Source organism: Manacus vitellinus, unplaced genomic scaffold (genome assembly GCF_001715985.3).
Source record: "Manacus vitellinus isolate BGI_N305 unplaced genomic scaffold, ASM171598v3 scaffold_76_pilon, whole genome shotgun sequence".
Lineage (NCBI taxonomy): Eukaryota > Metazoa > Chordata > Aves > Passeriformes > Pipridae > Manacus > Manacus vitellinus.
In genome coordinates this window covers 1,980,956-2,004,160 of record NW_021940796.1, presented here as the reverse complement: position 1 = coordinate 2,004,160, position 23,205 = coordinate 1,980,956, and the positions used below count along the sequence as shown (strand labels likewise).

The 23,205-nt window shown below is 47.3% G+C and overlaps 3 protein-coding genes across 4 annotated transcripts in view; 2 read left to right on the top strand and 1 right to left on the bottom strand.

Moving 5' to 3' along the window:
* The window catches only part of ZNHIT3 (zinc finger HIT-type containing 3), a 3,509-nt gene extending 2,791 nt beyond the window's left edge, over nt 1–718 (top strand). Inside the window, exon 2 of the mRNA XM_029964625.1 lies at nt 266–718. Coding sequence (XP_029820485.1) covers nt 266–456 — 191 coding nt within the window. The 3' untranslated portion in view covers nt 457–718. The remainder of the gene's footprint in view (nt 1–265) is intronic.
* Nucleotides 719–766: 48 nt separating this feature from the next.
* MYO19 (myosin XIX) lies at nt 767–18,178 on the bottom strand. Its single transcript, XM_008930506.3, has 25 exons — nt 18,088–18,178; nt 17,232–17,321; nt 16,451–16,595; nt 15,616–15,764; nt 15,269–15,382; nt 14,383–14,515; nt 14,110–14,179; nt 13,649–13,751; nt 13,341–13,437; nt 12,828–12,904; nt 12,374–12,464; nt 11,235–11,406; nt 10,891–10,964; nt 10,677–10,798; nt 8,876–8,989; nt 8,358–8,534; nt 7,439–7,585; nt 6,864–6,971; nt 6,150–6,220; nt 5,399–5,508; nt 3,647–3,810; nt 2,892–3,021; nt 2,647–2,732; nt 2,021–2,326; nt 767–1,570 (listed from the first exon to the last, which is right to left on the bottom strand). Exons 2-25 carry the CDS (start codon nt 17,241–17,243, stop codon nt 1,442–1,444), a joined length of 2,901 nt encoding a protein of 966 aa, XP_008928754.2. The 5' UTR covers nt 17,244–17,321; nt 18,088–18,178; the 3' UTR covers nt 767–1,441.
* On the top strand, nt 7,326–21,386 carry PIGW (phosphatidylinositol glycan anchor biosynthesis class W). 2 transcript variants are annotated; one of them, XM_018084824.2, is made up of 5 exons: nt 7,326–7,467; nt 8,134–8,282; nt 12,393–13,455; nt 17,629–17,771; nt 19,840–21,386. In XM_018084824.2, exons 4-5 carry the CDS (start codon nt 17,756–17,758, stop codon nt 21,372–21,374), a joined length of 1,551 nt encoding a protein of 516 aa, XP_017940313.1. In that variant the 5' UTR covers nt 7,326–7,467; nt 8,134–8,282; nt 12,393–13,455; nt 17,629–17,755; the 3' UTR covers nt 21,375–21,386. The 2 variants fall into 2 exon arrangements, with proteins under 2 accessions (XP_017940313.1, XP_008928755.2); XM_008930507.2 differs by lacking the exons at nt 7,326–7,467; nt 8,134–8,282; nt 12,393–13,455; nt 17,629–17,771 and adding an exon at nt 18,830–18,871.
* Nucleotides 21,387–23,205: the final 1,819 nt, after the last annotated feature.

Below are 23,205 nucleotides of genomic sequence, written 5' to 3'. Positions count from 1 at the left end.
AGCTTTTAGGTGAGTTTGGGAATTCGGGGGTCAGCCGGGTGTGGGGATGGTGGGGCTTTAGCAGAAATACTCCCCATTCCCAGGAGTTCTGCTTGGAGCTGCTCCCAGTCGTGCAGCTCGTTGCAAGGCCTTAAAGAGTTAAATATCAGATATTTGGCCTTTCACCAGTCTCTTTGAAAGTTTATTTGCAAAATAAGGAAGGTCTTAACTTCGTTTGTAACCCTTTGAGATTACTCCTATTTATCTTTTTTTTTTCTTTTTAAAGGGGAATCAGAAGAACTGAGGGCTTTGCTGCTGAACCCACACCTCCGGCAGCTGCTCCTCACCATCGACCAGGCAGAAGACAAAAGCTCCCTCATGAGGAGGTTCATGCAGGAGCCCCTGTTTGTGGAGTTTGCAGACTGCTGCCTGAGGATTGTGGAGCCTCCCGAGAAGGAGAACATCCTCCCCGAGTGAGCACGTTTTCCTTTCCTTGAGGTTCTGTGCTGCAGAGCTGCTCCATTCTGTGTCTTTCCTCAGGGTCTGGTCACTTTGCCCCTGGATTTCAGTGCTCTGATTTCAATTCAGAGTTGACAGTGAGAGGTTTCTAGAGACTGGGGGTTGAACCTGACACTCTGCAGACCTGCTTTGTGTTGGTACAGAAATATTGGCAACCGTGGCAAATGTTACTTCACAGTGACAATATTAAATATATTTGCATTTATTTTTAATCGACAAATACTCTGAAATGTTTTTGTTCGTTGTTTGGGATGGCCAGACACCTTGACAAGGTGTTGAGCAGTTTATTTAAAATGACATACACAGAGGAGCTGAACATTTCTGAGACCCATGAGCAAGAAAAGGACGGTACAGAGCACCTCTGATGAGACCGTGGGCAGGGCAGTGCTGTTTGGGGAGCTCTGGAAACGCCTGGCAGCTGTGAGAGCTCATATATTTCAGTCATAGAGAGAAAAAAGCAAGAGCCCAGTCTTGCTTTTCCCTGAGACATCTGCCCTCAGTGTTACGTTGGCTGCTCCTCCCTCCCTCGGTCAGTCAGAGGTGTGCCAGTGTTTGGGGAACACTGGTGGTCACCCAGGAGGGTTGTACCTCTGAAAACCCAGCAGGAATCAGGAATATTTGCATTATTTGCTCTCTCATGACCAGCCTCTTGCTTCTCCAGGTAGTGCCAGCAGCGTTCAGTTCAAGTATTTATTGCTTAGAGCACCTGATCTGGTTTAGTTGATTGTTCTCATAGTGCTGATGTGTCCTGTAACATGTGCCTGTGTGGAGGAATGGCCCCCAAACCCCCCAAATTTGACCTATCTTACATTACATTGTATTTTACGTACAAGGCAGCGAGGTGGAAGCTCTGAGGTAGCAGCAGATGTGGCCGTTGAGTGATTTGAAAGCAGCAGCTTGCAGAGAGCCCTTCCCTGAAGGCAGAGGTGTGCAGGGGCCAGGCCTATGTGGGCAGGAGTTCCTTTCTGTCCAGCAGGATCTGGTTGAATCCCGTGATGGAACAGGCATCCCTGTGGGGGCTGACGTTGGAATAGTGCAGGGGGGACTTCCTGCAGTGGAACCTGACAGAGCCCTGCAAGGAAAAGAGGTGGAGAGGTCAGCTGGGGGGCTGGCCAGCTTTTGAGGTGATTTTGTTGTTCATGCTTAGTGTCTCTGAGCAGCTAGTGACTGTGAGGATAGAAGAGGACCTCCAGAGGAGTTTTAGTACAAATGGATTTAAGAGAACTGAGTACCAGTACTGTAATTTGAACTGGAGTTAGCTTAAACTCTGGAGATTGGAGTGTTTAGTGCTGAACTTGCCACTGCTTCTGCCTACCTGCAGTAACTGTGACCGGTTCTTGCACCCAGAATTTTATGCAACCTCAGAAAAGTTTCCAAAAAACCCACCAAAGTGATTTGTGACAAGGTGCAGTTTCTGAGGGCAGCCAGTGGCTGCAGCTTGTTGGTAGGAAATGGTATCCAGGACTATTCCTTGAACTCCTGGCACCCTGCCCGTGCTGACTGGGGTCCGTGAGGTGGTTACCTGTGGGAGAGCTCTGATGGAAGCGATGCCACAGCCCAGGGAAGGGCTCTCCAGCCTGGAGCAGCCGCTCTCCTGGAGCCCCCTGAGCCAGCCCAGCAGCGCCAGGTCCCTGCGGGGCCCTGTGGCCGTGACGGGGGCAGCAGCCAGGACAAGGCCCAGGGGCCAGAACTGGACAATGGCCTGCCCAGGCCACGCTGTGTCCAAGGAACAAGGCGGTTTGGCCGGGATCACCGTGGCTCCAGGAGCTGGGAACTCCTCCCCTTCCCCCTCATCCAGTTCTGCCGCTGCCAACGTGGCCATTTTCGCCTGGTGAAGATAAGGAACAGTGTTCAACGAGGTTCTCAGACACCCTGAGCAGAATTTAAAGAGTCTGGAAAGGAGGGAATCTGAAAGGGCAGCAGACCCTTTGGGGCATTCCCATGAAGGTAAGGAATGGGTTTATTCTGCAGAATAGAAGCAGGACTGGCATCCTCTGCTCTTCAGCTGGAGAAGAGTTTAATGGAGCAGTGACAGTGCTGCTTTTGTAGTTAGTTGAGGCAGAGCAGTAACTACTAAGAGGGAGATGCCTTCTAAAAAAAAAAGCCTCAGTGACTGAGTTCTGTGCTTCCCTGTCCCCACACCCTCACCTTCCATCTCCTCCAGCCACGTTGGATGACTTTGGCAGCCCCGCGCGTCCTTCGGAACCGACTCCTGGCCAGCCAGGAACGGACAGCTGAGGGTTCAGTGGAAACAAAGCTGAGTACAAACAATCTCAGGAGCTCTGGCACACAGTGTAAGAGGTGGCACTTCACCACCCCTGCCACTTTAATCCCCCAACATAACTGGAAATGTTCCTCGTTCTGTTGTTCCAGCCACATTTTTGTGGAGTTACCTGCTTGGATGACAGTTGCAGACTGTTTTTCCTTGGCAGACTTCTTCTGCTTAAACCTCCTCCAGCAACACTGAATGCAAAATGCTTTCTCATTTAACACCTCTGTTCTCCTGGCTTCCAGTAGCTCCAGCTGCAGTGGGGACAGGAGCATGGAGTTAGTACTCAGGGCAGAGTTCTGCTCTCAACTCTTCCCTTTTCTGCAGCCTCTTGGTGTTTGTCAGAGAGCCACATCCTCATTCCAGTGTCCTGTGACTGCTGGATTAGGTGTGGGAAGTGACAGCACTCCATTAGTGCTTATTAGATAATATGGAGACAAAAATGTAAGTAGTTGGGGGGTCACAGTAGCAGCTGGCTTAAAACCAGCTTCACTGAAGGGGGTTCTATGGCTGCATCCTGCAAGCTTGGCAAAGGTAGCTCTGTCTCCTTCATCTTCTTCCCCAAGGAAGCTGTGTGGGGCAGTTGGAGTAGCCAGATCTGTCAGCTGAAGGTAAGGAAAGCTGTAATCTTTCCTGGAATTGGGAGAATCCTGACAGTTCTAGACACAAGTGCAGCTCCTTGTCCCTTGGCTCCACAGAGGCCATTAAACAGCTTCTGAGGGCTGGGTTCTGATGGATGCCTGACTGAGTTGAGTAATTTGAAGGAAAATGCCCAATTCTGGTCACACTGGCTTGGCAGGAGCACTGCCCCCACCATGGTGATACCTGTGCCAGAATCCCCACTGGGCAGGTGAGCTCCAGAATTGTCAGCCAACTTACCACAGAACTGGCCAGGAATACTTTGGTCTTCCCACAGTACACTGAGGGAGTTCCTGCTCCACTCCCTGTTTGCTCAGCAGTGCTTTGTCCCATAACAACGTTCTGCAGGATCCCAAGAACAGCAGAACGTGATGCTTTGTCTTCATCCATCACTGGAGTCTCGCCTGGAAACGAAGCATTGAGGAGGAGGAGTCACAAGACTTGGAAATCAGGACCAAGGAATGGTCTTCACACTGAGATTTCTTGGCCATCTAGAGGGGGAAAACCTCCAGCAAGAGGGGAGGAGGTGATGGCTGAGAGCACTCAGCCTCACTGGGCTTTGGGGTAAAATGGGACAGCACAGATTTCACCAGGTGCCAGCAACCAGACAACCAGTGTGGGGGGTGTTTTAACTGGGAACAAAGAACAAAAAGCAAGGAATTGGACTCAGCCTTAATGTACTGAAAGGTGCAGGAGGGGGAGACAACTTGTGCACAGGTCTCCAGCCTTCCCAGGGCATTGGAAGCAGCTACGGGGTCAGGTACTGAGCAGGACTTTATTGCAGCAATTAGAGGTTATTAAAACCATTTGTGGGACACAGTGCACAGCTTTTTACATCATGAGACAAAGAGGTTGGCCAGCTGAATCTTAACTGCAGATTCAGACGTAATTCAGAGCTGTCCTTGAAAGAGATTGTGTTGTTCAAGGAGTTCCTGCAATGGGCTTTGTATCATTCCATCCTGGATACTGTTTGCTTTTCTGCTATAAATATTTCTAAGGAGATGAGAGCATTTTAAGGTACTGAAAACAAATAGGAGCAATTCTTGCCTACAGGAAGACATCTGGTGCCTGTGATGGTGTTCATGGGGCCGGGCTGATAAGGGAACCAAAAGCTTATCCCCGTGTTTGGGAAATTTGTTTTGCTTTGTTTGCAGCTTATTACCCCCTAAAGATAAAAAGGACTAAGAACCTATCACACAGAGGCTTTGCAGCTAATGGGTTTGTAATTGAGGGGGAAAGATACAGTGTGTAAGTAATTTTCCAGCCTGTACTTCCTTCCTCCACTCCATTTCCAGCCAGTGAATGGATATCCAGACATTTTACTTATCTGAACAGGCTGGTACTTACTGGTCCTGCTTCCTGCTGGTTATGGAACAGACCCACTGGGTGAAGATGGGATTAATTTGGGAGAGAGAAAGGGGTTGCAGGAACCTTCAGTATTAAATGTAACCTCCTGATGAGGTCCTCCTTTTAGGGGTTCACAGCAAAGGCATTACCTTGTAGACTGGGTTGTGTTTTTTAAAGTCCATCCTCGCTCTTGCTTAGAAAAAGAGAAGTTTGCAAAAGGTGGAAGAAGCAGCAGAATCCAGGTAAGCTGGAAGGTCAGTGATTCAGCAAGGAAGCAAAGTGGGGGAAAAAAAGAAAGGAAGGAGAAGGAACATGAGCCAAAAGGTAAGAGGTTTTTCAAGTCTGCTAAAGAACCAACTCTAAATCAAATTATATTGGGTGGAGGGAACCCCAGACACCACTGTAACTGTAATTGTTCCAGCCAAGAGGAACACAGAAAACCAGCAATAAGAGGAAAGATTTTAAAAAGAGCCTGCTGTAAGCATTAGGCAAATTAGAAACTCCAACTGGTGACAGATTAGAGAAGTATTCTGAGAACAGAGGTGTCCCTCGTGCTGAACACAGTAATCACCTGACCTATGCAATATCAAATGGGTGCAGTGGTAACTTTACTTGATGGCAGAGGGATTATCTGCACAAACATACCTTTTTCCTCAGCAGTGTGAGAGTTGCTTTTATCACACACTCTTCTTTTACTGGGCCCACAGGACTCTCTCAGCATTTCGTAGCGCTCAGTGAAACGTTGGAAGGGGATCCTGGCAGACAGACACAGTGAATTCCAGGGAAGAGTCACCACTGTGGCAAAGAGCTTATCCTTTGGGGGTAAAAACTGCAGAATGGCTTCACAGATCCAGTGCAGGGAATGCAAACAGACTGATGCCTAAAGAGTCACCAACAGGCAAGAAACTACAAACTCCCAGTGGTGCCTGTAGCAAAGACTGGGCAGGAATTGTGCTTGGATATGACAATGATGAACTTTACCCCATCAGTGCTGAGCTGTGCCTATCTCAGGCCTCGCTCTGCACCCTCTAAACGTGGTCAAGAAAGCCCAGCAAGGCTGTGATGGGATGCTGAGCTCTGAGATGTCTACACTTAGATAAATGCCTTTTGTGATTTAATTTTAATTGCTAAAAATGTTGCTGTGAAGCCACGTTCAGTTAGAAAAATTTTAGTACATAATAGTCCACATCAAAACATCTCTTCCCCAGCTTCTCAGGCTGGAAAGGTACAGTGAGCTCTCAGACAGCTTTGAAAGCTTTCAACTACTTTGTAGTAGTTTTGAAGCCTAAAACAAAGTGCAAAATATTTGGGTTTCCTTGCTTATAAGCTCTTCTGAATAACTAATATGCCACTAATTGCTGCAGAAGTGGGTTATGCTCAAGAAGTCTGGACTCACCTGACAGGGAATCCTGCTGCACTGATGGTGATGGCTTCGACTATTCCACATGCCTGCAACTGGCTGAGAACCTGAGGCATAAATTGGGATGGTTTAGGTGACACTCTGGGAGCTGCTCCTCTCTTGTGGGATCCACACCCTGACTGACCGAATGCAGCAGCAGGTGAAAAGCCAGTGGGGGTATTTTAATACTATTTTCTCCTTATTGTTTTAACACTACTGTGCACTCAGCAAATTCTATGAGTGTTTAAAGTCAAGGCAGCAACACTCCAGCTGCTTGTTTTCCCATCAGATGAGGGTCTCTAGTTACAGCTCTGCTCCCAAAGTCCTCAGCTGGTCTCATCCAACTTGTCCTGCACTCCAGGAGCAAGCAAAGGTTTGTTTGGGAGATCCCTGTGTGCCCAGGGCTGCTGAGCACTCAGATCACCCTCATCTGTTTGAGGGCTGGGAGGGCAGCACCCCAAATAACCCAGGAGTGTCCTGGGAAGAGAGCTTCTCCTACAGCAACACATAAGTTGCACCTGGAAGAGCTGCTGTGCTCACAGGCTCTGTTCTGGACAAGCACCATCAGTGACTCTGAAGGGAGGTTTTTCTCTGCAGCCTCAAAGGAGAAGCAGCTATTTCAAAATGTGCTGTGAGAGGAGCTTTGCAATGCAAAGGCCCCACAACGTCTCCAGGAAGCTTCTCAGTGAGGAAAGGCTTTGGAAAAGTTACCTCTTCTCTTTTAAAAGTCCTGGCCTTGCAGTCAGCATTGGGTTTGATGCAGCGGATGTAGTGTGGGGTGGTCCTGTTCAAAATCTGCATGAGATGTTCCAGGGAGCTCTGCACAAAACAGACACAGGAGGGATCAGGGACAACTCCTCCACAGGGAGCTCAGCTCATCAGGGGTCTTCTGTCAAACCCAGGGAGCTGCTTTTTCGCAAGGATGGCTTTACAGACTCAGAGCAATTCTACAGGGACAACTTGAGCAAAAAAAAAATCCACTCTATGGATGCTTTCATCAAGTTGTTGATGGTAAATTCAGAAAGTTTCCAAAATTATAGCAGGGCCATGCATTGACAGCAACCCCTCAAGAGGAACAGGTAAGAAGCAGCCTCAAAAAGGCAGGTGCCCAACTGTTAAAGGTAAAATCAGAGGGAGTTAAGACCCAGACAATATCAGGAGTCTGAAGCTGTTTCTGTTTTACAGCTGTTTCAGTTTTACATCATTTACTGATCTTCATCCAGCTCCTGTTTTCTCATCTAGTCACGAAGGCAGCTGTGGAAAGCAGGAAGCTGAAGAGGATGTACCTTGAACTTGGACACCACTGTAACAACAGGTGCTCTGTTCTGGGTTTTGATGTTATTCTGGTTGTTTTCTGTCACAGGAAATAATTTTTGAAGCAGAGAGTCCTTAGAGTTTTGCAAAACATGGACCAGCTCTGGTGGAACAGCATCCTGCAAACACAGACATGATGTGTTAGAATCTGGACTTGGGCAGACACTGCCATCTCTGAAAATGACTGAAAATTCCACATAAATAGATGGAACAGTATTTCTGATGCCAGCTTTGATTTCACCACAGCTGCAGTTCCAAATCTGACCGTGTCCATTCATTCATAGTCAGATTTGGGAACTGAAAACAATGTTTGCCTGAATATTTAGCAGATCCAGTCAAATGTGTGACTGCTCCCTCCATTGTTCTTGTTATTCAGCTTCAGTGAGCCAGAAGCCTCAGCACTGGTTTAAAAGGACAGTCTGCAGCAAACATTAGAAAGTCTGTTAGAAATATTCCTTTTAATTAAGAGATGGTGTTTCATGGCATCACCTATTTTATTTATTCCCTGATGGCACAACGAGGCCAAAATTTGAATACTTCCAGAATTTCCAGTAAAGTCCATGCTCTTGTTTCTCATAAACTCACCAGATTTTTTTTAGGGGAAATGAAGCTCTCTATTTATGGTTATAAAAATGCCCTGATGCCATTAACAGTTCTGCATCCCCAGGAATGGGAGAGGCCCTGATTTGGTGATGGTCCACTTAATCCTCAGCTGAAAGGTCTAACAAAGGAATTGTTTGTGCCAGTGATGGACTGAAAACCAGAGCAAGAACATTCCCCAGCTATACATGGCCTGAAGGATTTCTTTGGAGCAAGGTATGTACATCCAGCACACACCCCTGAATAGACTTGTTCGCGGTGCTTTGATTTGGTCTCTCTGGAAACACCTACCTTATTTTTCTCCACCATTGCTGCCAGCTGGTAACAGACTCTGCCAGCATAATGTGAGATGATGAAGTTGGGCTTCTTACTAAACCTGTCTCGACTTAAACACTGGTTACTAGACAAGGCTTTCTCAATCCGAGTCTGGAAGAGGGCGGGGTTGGAGGGTCTGTTCAGGCGACACTCCTGCAAACGAGATGGGATTTGTCACAAAGAACTGACTCTAAAAGATGAACCACTTCAATTTAAAATCAACAGCCTTTTTGCTTTTGCAGCATGCCAGCCCTGGAATATTGGGGGGGTGGGGAGGATGGGAAGTAACTGAGGCTTCGTATTTGAATCAGAACATCCAGGATCAGAGGGAAAAAGATACTCAGAATATGAGGGAGCAGTGTCATGATTATTCTGAAAACGGAGCTCTGCAGAAATCGTATATCTGACAAGTTTTCTGTTCATATTTTCTTTGGTGTTGTGGGACAAAGGCAGGAAACTAGGCCAAAAAAGTTCAAGGTTCAGATCACACTTACCTCGTTCAGCAAGGAAAAAATGCTGAGAGGATTTCCCTCTAAGAGATCAAGGCAGTTCTGGTTATCCTGGTAGTTGATGAATGACCACTGCAGGCCTTCAGCTGCATATTCTTCCTGAAGGAAGAGGGAAAGGATCATCCTGCAGCAGAGGGCACCAGAGCCTGGAACTGTGTCTTGTGCAGTTGATGCAGTTAATGTTTAATGAGTTAATCCCAGCTCAGCTGCTCATCCAAAGCTCAGCTCGAGTTTAAGACCAAGATGAGAAAAAAAAAAAACAAACAAGGGTATTCTTGCCCAGGTAGCTTCTGAGTGTGGATCAGATCCTGCTGGAACAATTTGTCTGAGTATTTGGGAACCTCACAGATTTATCAGAGTGAGCTGCAAGGCTGATTTAGAGAGTGAACAGAGGCTACAGTCACACAAAGCCTGTCCTGGCTGTGCTGAGATTTGCCCTGAAGGGCAAGGAACGTGGAGAACTCCTTCCTTAGACTGGGACACAGCCCTAAACCAACCATTGTGTGCCAGGCTTTACTAACTGGGCTCCTTTTAAAGCCTGATCCAAGAGGAAGTACAGAAAGATATTAGTTGAAATAATCTGCACAATATTTATGCTGAACTACAGGACAGTCTGTCAGGAGTGTTTAACAAGCTCAAGCTCTGGGCAGTTATTTTAAAAGTCTCCTGCCAAAAGCTTGCTCAGCACAGCCACTAATGGCATTTAAGTGGTTTGGGCCCCAGCCAGAGGCAGAGAGGTAAGAGGGCAGGCAGTGACTGGGAGGGGAGCAGCAAACAGAGGTCATGGAGCAGTTTCAAGGCAAGTAATTGTGTGCTTGAACTCGGTTTCCATCTTCACTGACCATTAACCCCTGGCACACTGAGGAGGGCAGGCAGGGAAAAAAAGCCTGGGAATGTGAAAGCACAAACTGTGGTCAAAGGAACACTTATCTCCTGAACAAATTGACAAAGCCATGCTGGGAGGCAGGAGGTGCCAGTGTGCTGGTGCCATAAAGAAAATAATTTCCCAGATTATGCAGTTAATGGCAAAGAGCAATGTGGTAATGGAGCTGCACTGGGGGGGAACTGGAGCAGCCCTGGAAGGGACTCTGTGCCCCCAGAGCACTCAGGAGAACTGGAATTAGCAGTGTGTGACCAGTGAGCTGAGGGACTGCAGAGCCTTTAGCGTGGTGCAAATACCTCCTCTAGTGTGAAACAACACAACTTGTGAGCATTCCTAACAAAACCCAAAAGCTGATGCACACTGAGGTTTGGTTTTACAGGTACTGACACAGCAGCTGGTTCATGGAGCTGCTCCCCTGCAGCAGGAGGACTCCACAGGTACCACGTGGGTGTTGGGGTGACAGGGGTCTGTTGGGCTCTGCCTTCACACTGAGCTCAGTCTGGGAGCTCCCCACTCTTTTTTTTGGGACTCTGTGCTTGAGGAAGAGAATTAACATGGCTATGAGCAGCAGCTTCCAAGAGAATCTCTAGGCTGCACTTACCTCAAGAATTTGAAGTGTTCAGCTCTTTGAAGAAAACCAAACAGTTTAACAGGCACAGTTTAACAGTGGAGCTGGATAACAGGGAACAGATTTCCAGTCCCCAAGACAGAAAGCTGTGTCATTCCACCAACTGCCCCACACTCTCCTCTTTAAAAAGCCACTGTTACATCCCACTGGTTTCTGTGGCATTACTTACTGCCTGAAGGTTGCAATCTGACCAGAGGCACAGAAATAAATACAATTGAAGTGACAAAAGATGCTGTTTTAAAATTAGATTTTTTTTTCTCTTACTGAGGTCTCACCTGCTGTGCCTTCAGGTAGTGTGCTACAAAGTGCTGCTGCAGTTTCTCATTGGCATAGTTAATACAGAGCTGTTCCAGGTTGTTTTCAGGGAAGGCTTCAAAACCATAAACATCCAACAGGCCTAGAAGGAAGGTGGGAAGACAGTGAGCTTTAGTCTAGGAGCAGCTTGAAGGACTTCCAGTGAAACCAGGGTGGAATATGGAATATCCATACCTATGAAGCTGGTCCACACTGATGGATCTGCATAGATGCTCTCATTGATGACCAGAACGAGCCACTCAAACAACCTGCAATGACAGTGGGATGGGGTGGAAGCTGCTTGCAGGGCAGAGTTCTCATCCTGCTGTTCCTGTCGGTGTCACTTGGAAGGAACAGAAATCTCTGGCACGGAACAGCAGCACTCTGAAGGATTCTCTGCCAGTGCACAGCAGAATGAAGGGGTGTTGAGAGGGGAAGGGAGGGTTACAGTGATGGAATCCAAGCAGAAAGCCAAGGGGAGTAAATCCCTCTGGCCTCCCTCCTCCCTCCCCAAGGCCCCGGGGCTGGCACGGCCGTACCTGGCGTAGATGACTTTGGCCAGGCAGTCCCTCCTGGTCTCACACTCAGCTCTGGAGCAGGGCTTCTTGAACACCTGCTGCTGTTTCCCAGCAGTTATTGTCCGAATTCTTAAGGATTCCAGTAGTTCCTCCACGGGGATCTTCAGCAGATCTCCAGTGGTCTTCACAAAGCCTTGTTCAGGAGGACAAACAGTGCCAGGTTACCTGGATGCAGATCCTTTAAGCTCTGGAAGGTCTATAGTGTAGGAAAATGACACTTCCATGAGCTCACCAACTTTAATGTGGACTTTGGATCTTTTTTACCCAAACTTGGGAGCAAGTTTTGCAAGACCAGACTCTTAATTTAGATGTAGAGTTCCCCTAGAATTTCAGGTACTCTATTTAAAATGAAGCAATACCAAGCAATTCTGAAGTTTGCCACACTGAAGTTGGTGTTTTATAGAGTCTCTCTAGTCTTTGTTACTTGTTCACCTTTTCTGAGCAGAGACCTTGAAATCCAGGTAGACAAATCAGTCATGGCCAGAAAAAAAAACAGGGAAAAAACCAGAAAATGTAGAAGAATGAGTATTTGCTAACAAAGCATTTAAGATCTTGCTAAGCTGAGCTGTATGAAAAACAATTTAATATTAAATAGAGCTTGTGAAATCCTAGTAGGAAACTTCACTGTTCAGGACAGTTTTGGTTCTGAAGGAAAACTAGACCCACAAGCCTCCTAAAGACATGCAGAACCACCTCTATTTATGCTGCAATTTTAACAGATTATCTGTTACTCTGTTCAAGTCTTTATCATGAAAACTTCAAAGCTTTCATGTTAAAAGCCCTGCTCTCCACTCTGGGTCAGATTTCTGCAAAGTCTTGTGATGTCAGGGTAAGATTGCAATCAAGAGTCACAGTTCTGCCAATAATCCTGCTGAAATCACTGACTGATGCTGAAGTTGCCTTGACCTGTCACAGAAGGATATTGTCTCTCAGAGCAGGGGAGCATTAGAGTTTTGTTTACTCACAAAAACAAGCTTAAATTTTGGTTTGCTTATGACCTTGATAGTCTATATCAGCAGAAGGGTGCAGTAATCCTTTCCATCAGGCATCTGCACTGAGATAACAGGACTCCCTGGAGCATGGCATGGTTGTTGCCTCACCTTTGGTTTTGTCTTCCAGGTCACAAGGCTGAGATTCATCCACTGGATTAGAGAATTGGATGTTCCCAAGGTGGAGAAGGCCTGACAATACCTGAAACACAATCAATAACTGAGGTTTTTAAAACAGCTCCCCTCCAAGGCAGTGTCCTCTGAGCCTTCCTTAACCCCAGGAACAGGACAAGTCAAAACATTTCTGCACCAGAAGAAGCAAACACATTCCAAGCTTCTGTGTGAATCCCTCGTGCTGCAATTCCTGAAGGAAAACTGCAGTTCACAGGTGGAGGCTTTTTAGTTAAGATCTAATATTTGGCTGTGCAACCCCACGTGTTGCTGCAGGAGCCCCAACCAGCCCATGCTCTGCACGGACACAGGTTTCCTTCTGCAGCAATCCCCCAGCAGGAGGACACTCCAAACCCCCCCAGCAGCCTCGTGGTGCCCCCTCTCTGTACCTGACCTTGAAAACATTGCTCTGCGTGGAGCGCTCGATGCCCAGGTGACACATGGCAGCTCTGGTCACCTCGAAGCTGTCCTCTGCAAAGCCAGACAAGGGCTGGTTAGAACAGAGCCACGCACACAAACACAGGCAAGCAGGACCCTGCACAGCTCCAGCTCGGCTGGAATTGTCACAGGACACCAAGGGAGCCAGAGGCAGTTGGGGTAAATCCCCCAGTACAGGCTGGAGAACCCAGTCCCTGACTCAGTGATGCCTCTGTGGCTCTGAAGTGAGGCAGCAGGTGCTGAAGCCCATGCAGAGACAAGACAGTTTCAAAACACAGCCCCAGAGATGCAAATTCACCAGCCAGAAACAGCCAGGTTGAGTTTTAAGATTTAATAGTGCAAACTGAAACTTCAAAAGAGTCCCACTAATGCAGGTGGCCCTGGGGCACGGGATTGAACAGGACATATTTTTGCCTGCCTTCCTTTAAAGTTCCAGCTGTTTTTAATGGACAGTGAAACTCATCTTTACCATCCAAGTTTCTTTCAGGATTTGGCAGCCAGCGGTACTCAGCCCCTTCTGGAAGGTTCCACTCCAGCCTTTCCTCTGCAGTAGCACCTTTTGTGATCTGCAGGCAGAAAACAAGGTAAAGATTGAATTGTGCCTTTGGTATTTACAGCTCACAGACAAGGAAGAATAACATACTGGGAGGGTGATTTAATTTGGAAGCCTGGCAGACAGGGAAACTGTTAATTATTGAAAGTTGCAACTGTGCTAAATCTGGTGATTTCATCCCACTGTTTGTCAGAAATATGCAGCAAAATTAACTGAAGGCAAACCTGATAAAAAATATGAAAGTTTCTTTCATTGGGGGCCTGATAGGCAACTCTGGTCTTCTCCAAAAGGAAAGTCTGAATGGAAGCACTACTCAGATGGTGGAATCTGGAGGGGGAAAAAGAGCAAAGATTTCAACAAAACCTCTTCACAGAATCCAGCAGGTGCTGTGTTTTGTGACACCAACTGACTGTGAATGCTTTGCAGTTCACCTTCAGTTTTGTGCAAGCCTAATTTCGTATTTCATTCAGAGTTCTTAACTGCATCTCTCTTCTTCCACTGCTCTGTTTGAGAGATCAGGGTGAGAGCTTGCAGAAACAAGAAGGGAGATAATAACACTGTGAGCTGCCAGCAAAACCAAAATACGCTCTAAAGGCAGATCAAATATTCTGTGGCAGACTTCAGCAACAGGCTTGTGAAGGTTTAAAGGAACAAGACAACAGGGGGTTGACAGAGTGACTGTTACCTGTCTAGCTGGAGCTGGATGTACTTCCCAAAGCGGCTGCTGTTGTTATTCCGCAGGGTACACGCGTTGCCTGTGGAATTGCCAGGGACAGAATAATCAGAGTGGTTCCACTCTCCCATGCAGGACATACAGATAGTAAGGGTGATTTGATCCTGTATTTTGAGAGTTTACTTTTAAGGGGAGGACCAAGACATAGCTTGGATTTGTGTGCTAACAAAGAAAATTCCCACAGTGGCCGTTACTGCTTTTTGCTGTTAAAAAAGCCTCATTTACCAAATGCTTCCATGACAGGGTTGGAGTCCAACACTCTCCTCTCTATCCTTTCCACAGTTTCATTGCCTTTTGGGGAGATAACTGAAGCAGCAACAGAGGCATAGAACTTCATAAGGCAGCGAGAGGTCCAGGTCTGCAAGAGAGAGGCTTGACAATAAGGGCCTTGTTTTTCCCAGGTTATCAGCTGTGTCAGTGAGTGAGCAGTGCTGGCTGCTGGAGACACAGTGTGCAGCTGGTGGGGAGGCTAAAGAGAGGAACTGTGTCAGGCTGATAGCTCTGGTTCAGTGGAAACTCTGTGCCACAGACACATTGAAACGCTGTTGGAGTGGGAGTGCTTTGCTGAATGGCAGTTTCATTGAGATGTCACCATCTGGAAGCTCAGCCTGAATTAACAGCCAGTGTCTTAAGATGAAGGGAATATAAAGGGATTTTGAGTCATTAACACCCAGCAAATCAGTTTGTTCTCAGGCTTAAAAATACCCTCAATATTGTCCTGAATAGGGAAGGTCCCAGGGCAGGCTCTGAACTCTCTGCTCCATCTAAGTCTCTACACAGGGTTTGCTGAGACCCACACGAGCTCCCAGACAGACCAGGCTGGGGCATCAACTCAGGTGCAGTTCCTGTTGAATGATTCAAACCCAGCCCTCCCAGAAATGACAGATGTCACCTGAAGAGCAGCTATATTAAGCAGAGTGTGTTTAACTGCAGCAATCACTTAATGCTTCACACATATTTCAAGAGAGTCACACTGGAGCAGACTGGCTACGTGCTCCATCAGAGGGGGTTTTAATTCATCTCTGCTCCTTCAGTGCAACACTCTGCACTACAAATCACTGGCAGATCTCAAAACTTAAGAGCACTGTCATAAAAAAAGAAATTTTCTTACCTTCCCAGCACCACTTTCCCCACTCACAATGATGGACTGGTTCACAGGGTCCGTCTGGTTTTGGACGTTTCTGTAGGTTTGCTCAGCCACTGCAAAGATGTGAGGTTTTAAATCCTGGCAGTGAAAGAGAATATTCAGATTTAAGAGAACAGTAATTACACAGTTCAACAGCAATGGATAGTAAAGGTCACCTCACATTTACCTGAAAACAGTGCTGCTCTTTTCACAGAACTAATATTTCACTAGAAATGGGTTTTAGCTTTTAGGAGTGTTTTGCTCACACAGATTTTGAGGAGCTTGACATCTGGGTTCTGCAGAAGGACAGTTATTTCAGATACAAGCATTACCTGAGGACGAAGTGCAACATGGTACTCTCTCATAAGCTCAGGGGAATAGAGGCAGGAGAAAGGCTGGAATGGATTTAAAGCCACGAGGCTGCAGCCAGCATTGGTGTAAAACAAGTTGACTCTGTATCTTGCTTGAAGACATCTCAGAACTGAAAAACACACCTTCTGTTAGCAACGTGTATTTGATTCATCCTGAGCCTGTTTGGAACAGAAATCCTCAGGTATGTTACCTATTAGGTTTAACAGAGAATGAGGTGACCAAGAGAGAGAGATGGGTCTAATGTACACAACAATGTCTTCAAGAGTTGTCCTTGTTTGTAAAAATTTTAAGGGATCTGCTATTCCATTCAATAAATCCTGGTTTTTTTCTTTTTCACACAGTCCTAGAGGGCAAATCTATTCCCTTGCAGAACACACAGGCAAGAACTCCCCATCTCTGCTAGGAACAGGCCTCAGCTGCTTCTAACAGCATCATCTTTAAAAGTTGAGGGAGGAATTTACTTTTTAAGACCAATTTCATGGCTATATTTGGAATCTAAGTTAGAGCTCGTTTTCTGATGTGTTCAGTAACACCAAACTGCAGTGCCAAGGTCCTGCAGGAGTCCTGCAACAGTGTTAACTCACACCTGGCTGCCTGAACCAACACCACCCATGTGAGCTCTGCATGCAGAGCGTGCTAAGTGTGACTTTCAAAGGCTCAGAACAGGCCTTAATAGGCTTTGAATCTTTAACTGCTGTGTTCATGGCCCTATTAATGCAATGAGAGCAGGAACTACCCCAGATCAGTAGCCAGGGAAAGTGATTCCTCAGGAGATCCTCCCCTGGCTGCTCCTACCTGTCGTGGTTGTCACTGGATTAACTTTGGTGAGGTCATCAAAAAGGTGCAGTTTCTCTTCATCACTGAGGAAGGCTCTAACTTCTTCTTCAAATGACTCACTGAGGTCATTCCGGATGACAGAGTCTCCTTTTTGGCCATTTTCCTAGAGGGGGTGTCAGATCAGCACCAGTCAAAGGCTGAATCCAGCTGGACTTTCACCTCATCCACTATTCCAGCTCTTCTACTGCTCCCATGTCCAACTGTGGACCAACACAACTGCAGTTTTCCCAGCAGAGACTTTCATTTTCAGGGTACACACACCACAGCCAGGGGAGAGAAATGGTGGTTCTGGAAGAGCTGGCCTGCATTACCTGAAGATTTGTCCCCTTTGAATCACCAAAAATGTTCAAATCTTTCCCTCTGGGCTCCCGTGCCCTTGACAATACTGGCTGGAAGGACACACTTATTGTACAAACATAATGGAAAACTAAGAGAGATTCCAGGTCCTGTTTGTCACTTACAGGGAAAGGAGAGGTTAGATAAGAAAATGAAGAAGGGAATAAATACCCTTAGGGATGTGCTAGGCACCTGCCCTGTTAGAGCCAAGGGCACAACAAAGATCCCTGCCTGCTGTTGGTAGCACAGCTCAAACCCACAGTAAATAGGTCCAGTCAATTCATGAAGTAGGGGTGAATATTTATTAGTAGTTACCTAATCTTGACTGCATGGAAATAAGCCAAGAATTCTTTCCTGGCAGTAAAATTTAATTAGCACACACAGTTCCTGGTTTTCTCTTTACCTGCTTTGGCATCTTGTCCAGGCCTGTGGATGGGAACGCTGGAGAGGAGCCTTACTTTAGGGTACTTCATTCAAATCAGACTGAAGGATCCTTAAATGAGACAAAAAGGCATTTAGAACCAGATAACTCTGGACATGTCAATCTCCAGAGGCAAAGCCCAAAGGCTTCAGACAGAATTACTGATCCCAGTGGGACCAGGCAACACTGGAAGCCTACCCAGACTGTCAGTGACAGTCACATGTTCTACTGCCCCTGCAAAGAAAGCTGATTTGGAGAGAATAATGAACCTTTCCTTACATCAGGAATAAAACACTTTGTTTCTCTTGAATTAATAAAGCAAGGTTTCTGGGCAAGAAACTGCAACTTTTTGTTAAATTCCTTCTGTTTGGCCGAATAGGAAGGATTTGTGGTCTGACGGCATCGGAGGAGCCGCTTTTGGAAAGGCTGTGACTCAGAGAAGTTTGTGCTGCAGCAGAAACTGCTGAGATAGGCTGCTGTCCCCTTCCTGCTTCCTCTGGAAAACCATGGAGCCAACCCAAGGTGAGTCAAGCCCTTTGGATTTCTGTGGTAAACACAGAGATTCCAGTCACAGAGCCAGGAAGAATTCTGTCCTTCCAGCAGCCGAAACTGCCATTACTCCCACTCTAATTCTATTTCAAATTCTATTGTAATTTTAATTCTATTCCAATTCTATTCTATTATAGTCTATTTTAAATTATATTATATTCCAATTCTACTATACGACATTCTATTTTAATTCTATTCTAATATATAATATTATGTTATAATTCTATTTCTTTCTTCTCTTCTCTATTCCTATTCCTATTCCTATTCCTATTCCTTATTCCGTTCTTACCTGGCATGAAAACACCCCTTAGCGCCACGTTCGACCCCTGAGCTGATGCTCGCAGAGCTCAGGGCACCCCGCGACCCCCATCCCAAATCCCGTCGGTCCATGGCGGTTCCCCGGGAGCGGCCTTTGTGTCTGTGCGGGATCCCGGGGGACGCGGGATCCCTCCCGGCCGCTCCCTGCGGGTGTCGGCAAAAAGCCCAAGGTCGAGCCTGCCCGCCCGGCACGGGGCGGGGAGCGGGCCGGGGTTGGAGCGGGCGGCGATCACGACCGAGGGCCGCGGAGGCACGGGACGGGATGGAAGGGATGGGATGGCGAAATGGGACGGGATGAGGATGGGATTGGACGGAGAACGGGCGGGTGGACGAAGGGCCGGTGCGGGACTTACCGGCGGGCGAGGCCAAGCGTGAGCGGGGCCGGGCGGCGAGCCGGGCGGACACCGGCGGGCGGAGGAGGCGGAGGCTCGGGCGGGGACTCGGGCGGTTATTCGTGAGCCGGCGGAAGCGCTCCGCTGGGAAAGTGCGGCGCGAGGCGCGGGGGCGGGGCTTGTTAGCCTGCGGGCCCGGGGCGAAATGCGGGACACACACAAACGGCCCGGCCCCGCCCGGCCCCGCCGGCCCTCGTGCCACCCCCCGCACCGTCGTGTGCCATGCGCCCCCGCCCGTCGTGCCAATCGCCCCCCGCCCGTCCTGTGCCATCGCCCCCGCCGGTCTGTGCCATCGCCCCCGCCCGTCTGTGCCATCGCCCCCGCTGGTCTGTGCCATCGCCCCCCGCGCTGTCCCCGCTCCCGGTAAGATCCCGCGGGGGAGACAAAACCCGCTGGCTTTGAGCTGTTCAGTAACGCTGTGGAGGTTTCACGGGTGTTCTCCCGGAGGTGGAGGAGCCGGGCTGGGCTGGGGCTGCCTCAGAGAGGTGCCAGGGGGGGATCTCAGCCGCCGGGTTTGTTGCTGACCTGGCATGGCAAAGTTCCTTGAGGTCGCGTTTTTCCATAACTGTTTCATTTACACTATAGAGAAGATGGCAAAGTGTGTTCTGCAGAGCGGGACATACAGTAAGATTATTCGCAATGGGAATATTCAGTGGAGTATCTGGTATTTAGAGACCTTAAGCACAAATATATGAAGAATCTTGGAGCACAGCAGGATAGGTAATGCTGGAGCTTGTCCAAGTCTTCCATTTGCCTGTAACTCTGCTCAGCTTCTCAGGCCACTGTTTCTAGCTCGGGGGGTGCTGCTCTGTGTTCTTTAAATTGAAAAGTAACTCAATAACTCCTGAAATCAATGGTGTTTTGATGAACTGGTACATAAGATTTCTTTTTAAGGAATTCTGACACCCCTGTTCTGTAAATGATCGTGGACCAGAGCAGAACTTAAAGGGTTACCAAAGCAAAGGACATTACCAGAACAGAAGAGAATGTGGCAGAAGGTGGGAGGAAGTGTCTACAAGGTGAATGGAGCCAAAGGTTGCATGACCCAGAACAAGACAATTGAAGAAAAGAAGAAAGCTGAATAGGTGTAAAGATGAACACTAGTTTGTTAGTAGGTAGAAGTATGCATACTGTAAATTTATAGGGCCAAGTATTGCTTGCTGATAGGTTGAAGATGCTTAGCTCACAAACCAGAAATGAAACTAGTTCCTCTATGAATAGAGGCTTGAAATAAATAATAAAGGATTCTCTTGCTGACCAGCAAGGGTGTCCATGCCTCAGTTGCTACACTGTGCTACAAAACTAACTCAAGGTCACATTTGTGTTTTCAGAGGAAGAAAGAAGAATGTCCCAAAAACAGCTGAAGGAAGCCTTTATCAGCAACCTGAACGGAACTAGTTTGCTGGAAATTTCCGTGGGCTTGTCCCTGCCTCCCCTGTGCCTGCTCTGCAGAGGGCTCCTCCTGATTCTGTACCACCTGCACTATGGAAAACCTGTAAGTTCAAGGAAATACAGCCTGCTGCTGGACTTCCTGGTGCTGGTATCTCCTCTGCTCTTCTCCTGCACGGTCTTGTCTCCAGTCCTCTTTCTCGTGCCGGTTATCCTCGCCGCCTTCTGCGCCGGGATATTTTCCAAAATATGCAGCCGGAGAAAACAGGAGACCAGAGTGCCCTTTGGGCAAATTGTAAAAGAGTTCCAGCAGGCATACTTGGATCCCGACTACATTCCAGCAATAACCGTGTTCCGTGTCTATGTCAACGTGCTGACAACCATCAGCATCTTGGCCGTGGATTTCCCGCAGTATCCCCGGCGATACGCCAAAGCCGAGACCTACGGCACGGGAGTTATGGATCTGGGGGTCGGAGCTTTCGTCTTTGGCAACGCCCTCGTTTGTCCTGAGGTTCGACAGAAGTCTCATGTGGCACAGCCCAAGTTTTCCAACCTGGCCAGGCAGCTCTTTTCCGTTTGGCCCTTGGTCTCCCTCGGCGTGGGGCGACTGCTGAGCGTTAAATCCATAGATTACCACGAACACACGTCGGAGTACGGAGTGCACTGGAATTTCTTCTTTACCTTGGCTTCCGTGAGACTTGCAGCATCTCTACTTTTAGCCATATTTCCTAAAAATAAGTCTTGGATCGTGGCTCTGACTCTGGCTGCACTTCATCAGCTCATTCTCAACACTACCTCTCTGAAGACGTTTCTCCTGCACGGGAGCAGCGGCAGGGACAGCAGGGTTGGATTTCTGGATGCCAACAGGGAGGGGCTGGTCTCTCTCGTTGGGTATCTGGCCACTTACCTGGCGAGTGTCCAGGTGGGGCTGTGGCTGCTGCAGTGCAGGAGCTCAGTGAAGGGCTGGCTCGGGGCACTGCGGGTCCTGGCCCTGGCAGTCGTGGTGCTGTTCGTGTCCCTCCACGTGTCCCAGGCGCACGCAGACCCCGTGTCCCGCCGGATGGCCAACCTCTCCTTCTGCCTGTGGGTCGTCGCCCACTCCCTGATGTTATTTATCTTCTTTGTAGCCACTGACCTCACCTTGGTGCTCACAAAGCTGCTGGTGAAGGGCTCCAGCGTACCCTGCAGCTGGAACCTTGCCAAGCCCCCTAATTCCAACAAAAAGCTCGGAACGGCGGCCGCGCCGGCGGGAAGGGAAGACGAGCTGCCCCAGCCCTGCCTGATCAGTGCTATTAACAAAAACCAGCTGCTGTTTTTCTTGCTGGCAAACGTCATGACCGGTGCTGTGAATATCCTGGTGGATACGATCCACAGCAAGGCTGCCTTTGCACTGTGCATATTGCACTTGTATATGTTTGTTAACTGCTTAATTATGTCTATATTGCACGCCAAAAATATAGTATTAAAGTTTTGGTGATTTCCACTCTGAGTGGACTAGTTGGGCTTCGCTGTAGCTGGATGGTGGTATATGGAAAAATTAGTATTTTTCCTGTGTGCATTACAAAAATTATTATTTTTCCTCCCTTTTCCTGTATTGCAATAATTTATAATTTAGTATAGATTTTTATCGTTTAGTATTGATTATTTTTTATTGGTCCTCGTTACCAGATTATACAGTCAATGCTGTTGCCTGTTGGAAGTTGTTACACGCTTTCCTGAAAACTTAGTTTTTGAGATTGCTGAATATTCCTGCTGCTCCTAGGAGTGAATTGTATTTACAGTTAGTGAACTGTGCTCATACCTAAGGGCTGGTGGAATTAGGTAGCGATGTATGGAGGAGAAGCCAGATGAAAAGGAAGAAAATGAGTAATTATATATAGAGAGAGGCTTAGCTGTGTCAAGATTTACTTAGTTAAGGCCCTTGAATAAGTAATAGATAAGAATAATTCTTTATACAAAATATATTGAATAAGTGGATACTTAAAAATATTTTTGGCCCCAGTCCTGCAAAGATTTATGCATATGCTTGACTTTGATGGTAGTAATTGTATGTGGAATGTTAATCACATACCGAAATCTAAATTAGCCTTTGAATTAAAGCTAAATTTTATTTCCATCCTCACTGATGAATACAAATGAAGACCCTGGATAAAGTGTGATGCTCTGAAGGATAAACTCTACTGCACATGAATTTATAAAGCAGTTGTTGGAGGTGGTGGTGCAAATAATAAGAGCACCACAGCCTTTTATAAGAAAATACAAAGATCCCAAACTCATTCACCCCCAACCTGCAGGACCAGCACGTTGTGACAGCTTATCTTTAGGAACTCTGTAAAATAGGGACTTCAGCTTTCAAAGTACTCAAGGCCCACCTACTTGTCTGTAAAATGACTTCAGTCACTGAATACTGTATTTTGACAGGAGAGATGTCTTCCAGGGGGAATATTTGGTATTAATTTTTATTAGCAAACAAACAGGGTGCAGGTAGAAAGAAAGGCTATGCAGTGGCAGGGCCTTGACAAGGGATATGCTCAGTTTCTCTCAGTCTTCCTGCAAGGCCAGAGCAGAACCCCCTCTTTGTGACAGTTCTTCCTGATCTCATAAGGTTGCCGAGAAGAGAAATATATTTAAAGAGCATGAGGAATTCAATAATGGGATATAAATACTTTAGAATACAAATGGTAGTTGATGATAGATGGCTGATGTCAGTCCAGTTACAGCAGTGCACAGGGGCCATATTTCATATTTCTCCTCTCTATCAATTGTGATGAATCATAAAACCTTTGGAGATTGAGCCTCTAAATCAGATTCCTTGAGGCAGCCATGCTGTGGAAGATTCCTAAACTTGTGAGGTTCTCTTAGCCCCTGGCCAACAGAAGGGTGAAGTCTGAGGATTAAAAGCTGTGGCCATGCTGAGTTCCTGCTTGTTTGCTTCCAAGTGAAATCCAAGTAGTCTCCAGAATTAAAGAGATCCAGCCTGGTTTATCCTGGGGACAAATGCAATAATTGGCAACAATGTCTTAGAAACAGTTGTGTGTTTACAGCAGTTTTCTGGTAACTGGTGGATGTATTTATTTTAAAGCACTTTCTAGCCTTGCCTAGGGAAGAAAGGCCTCCCTCATGAACTGAATGGCACTGCTCGTTTATGCAAATTTACTCATGGATATTAATTTTTGAAATATTTCAAGCCCAGGCCCTGCAGTGAGTTGTGCCTGTGAGCACAAGCCTATGGGTGTGATTCAGAACCAAGGCATGAACTGGGTGTGACAGGCAGAGCTGTGTCTGGACAAGCACAAGCTGCCCAGGTG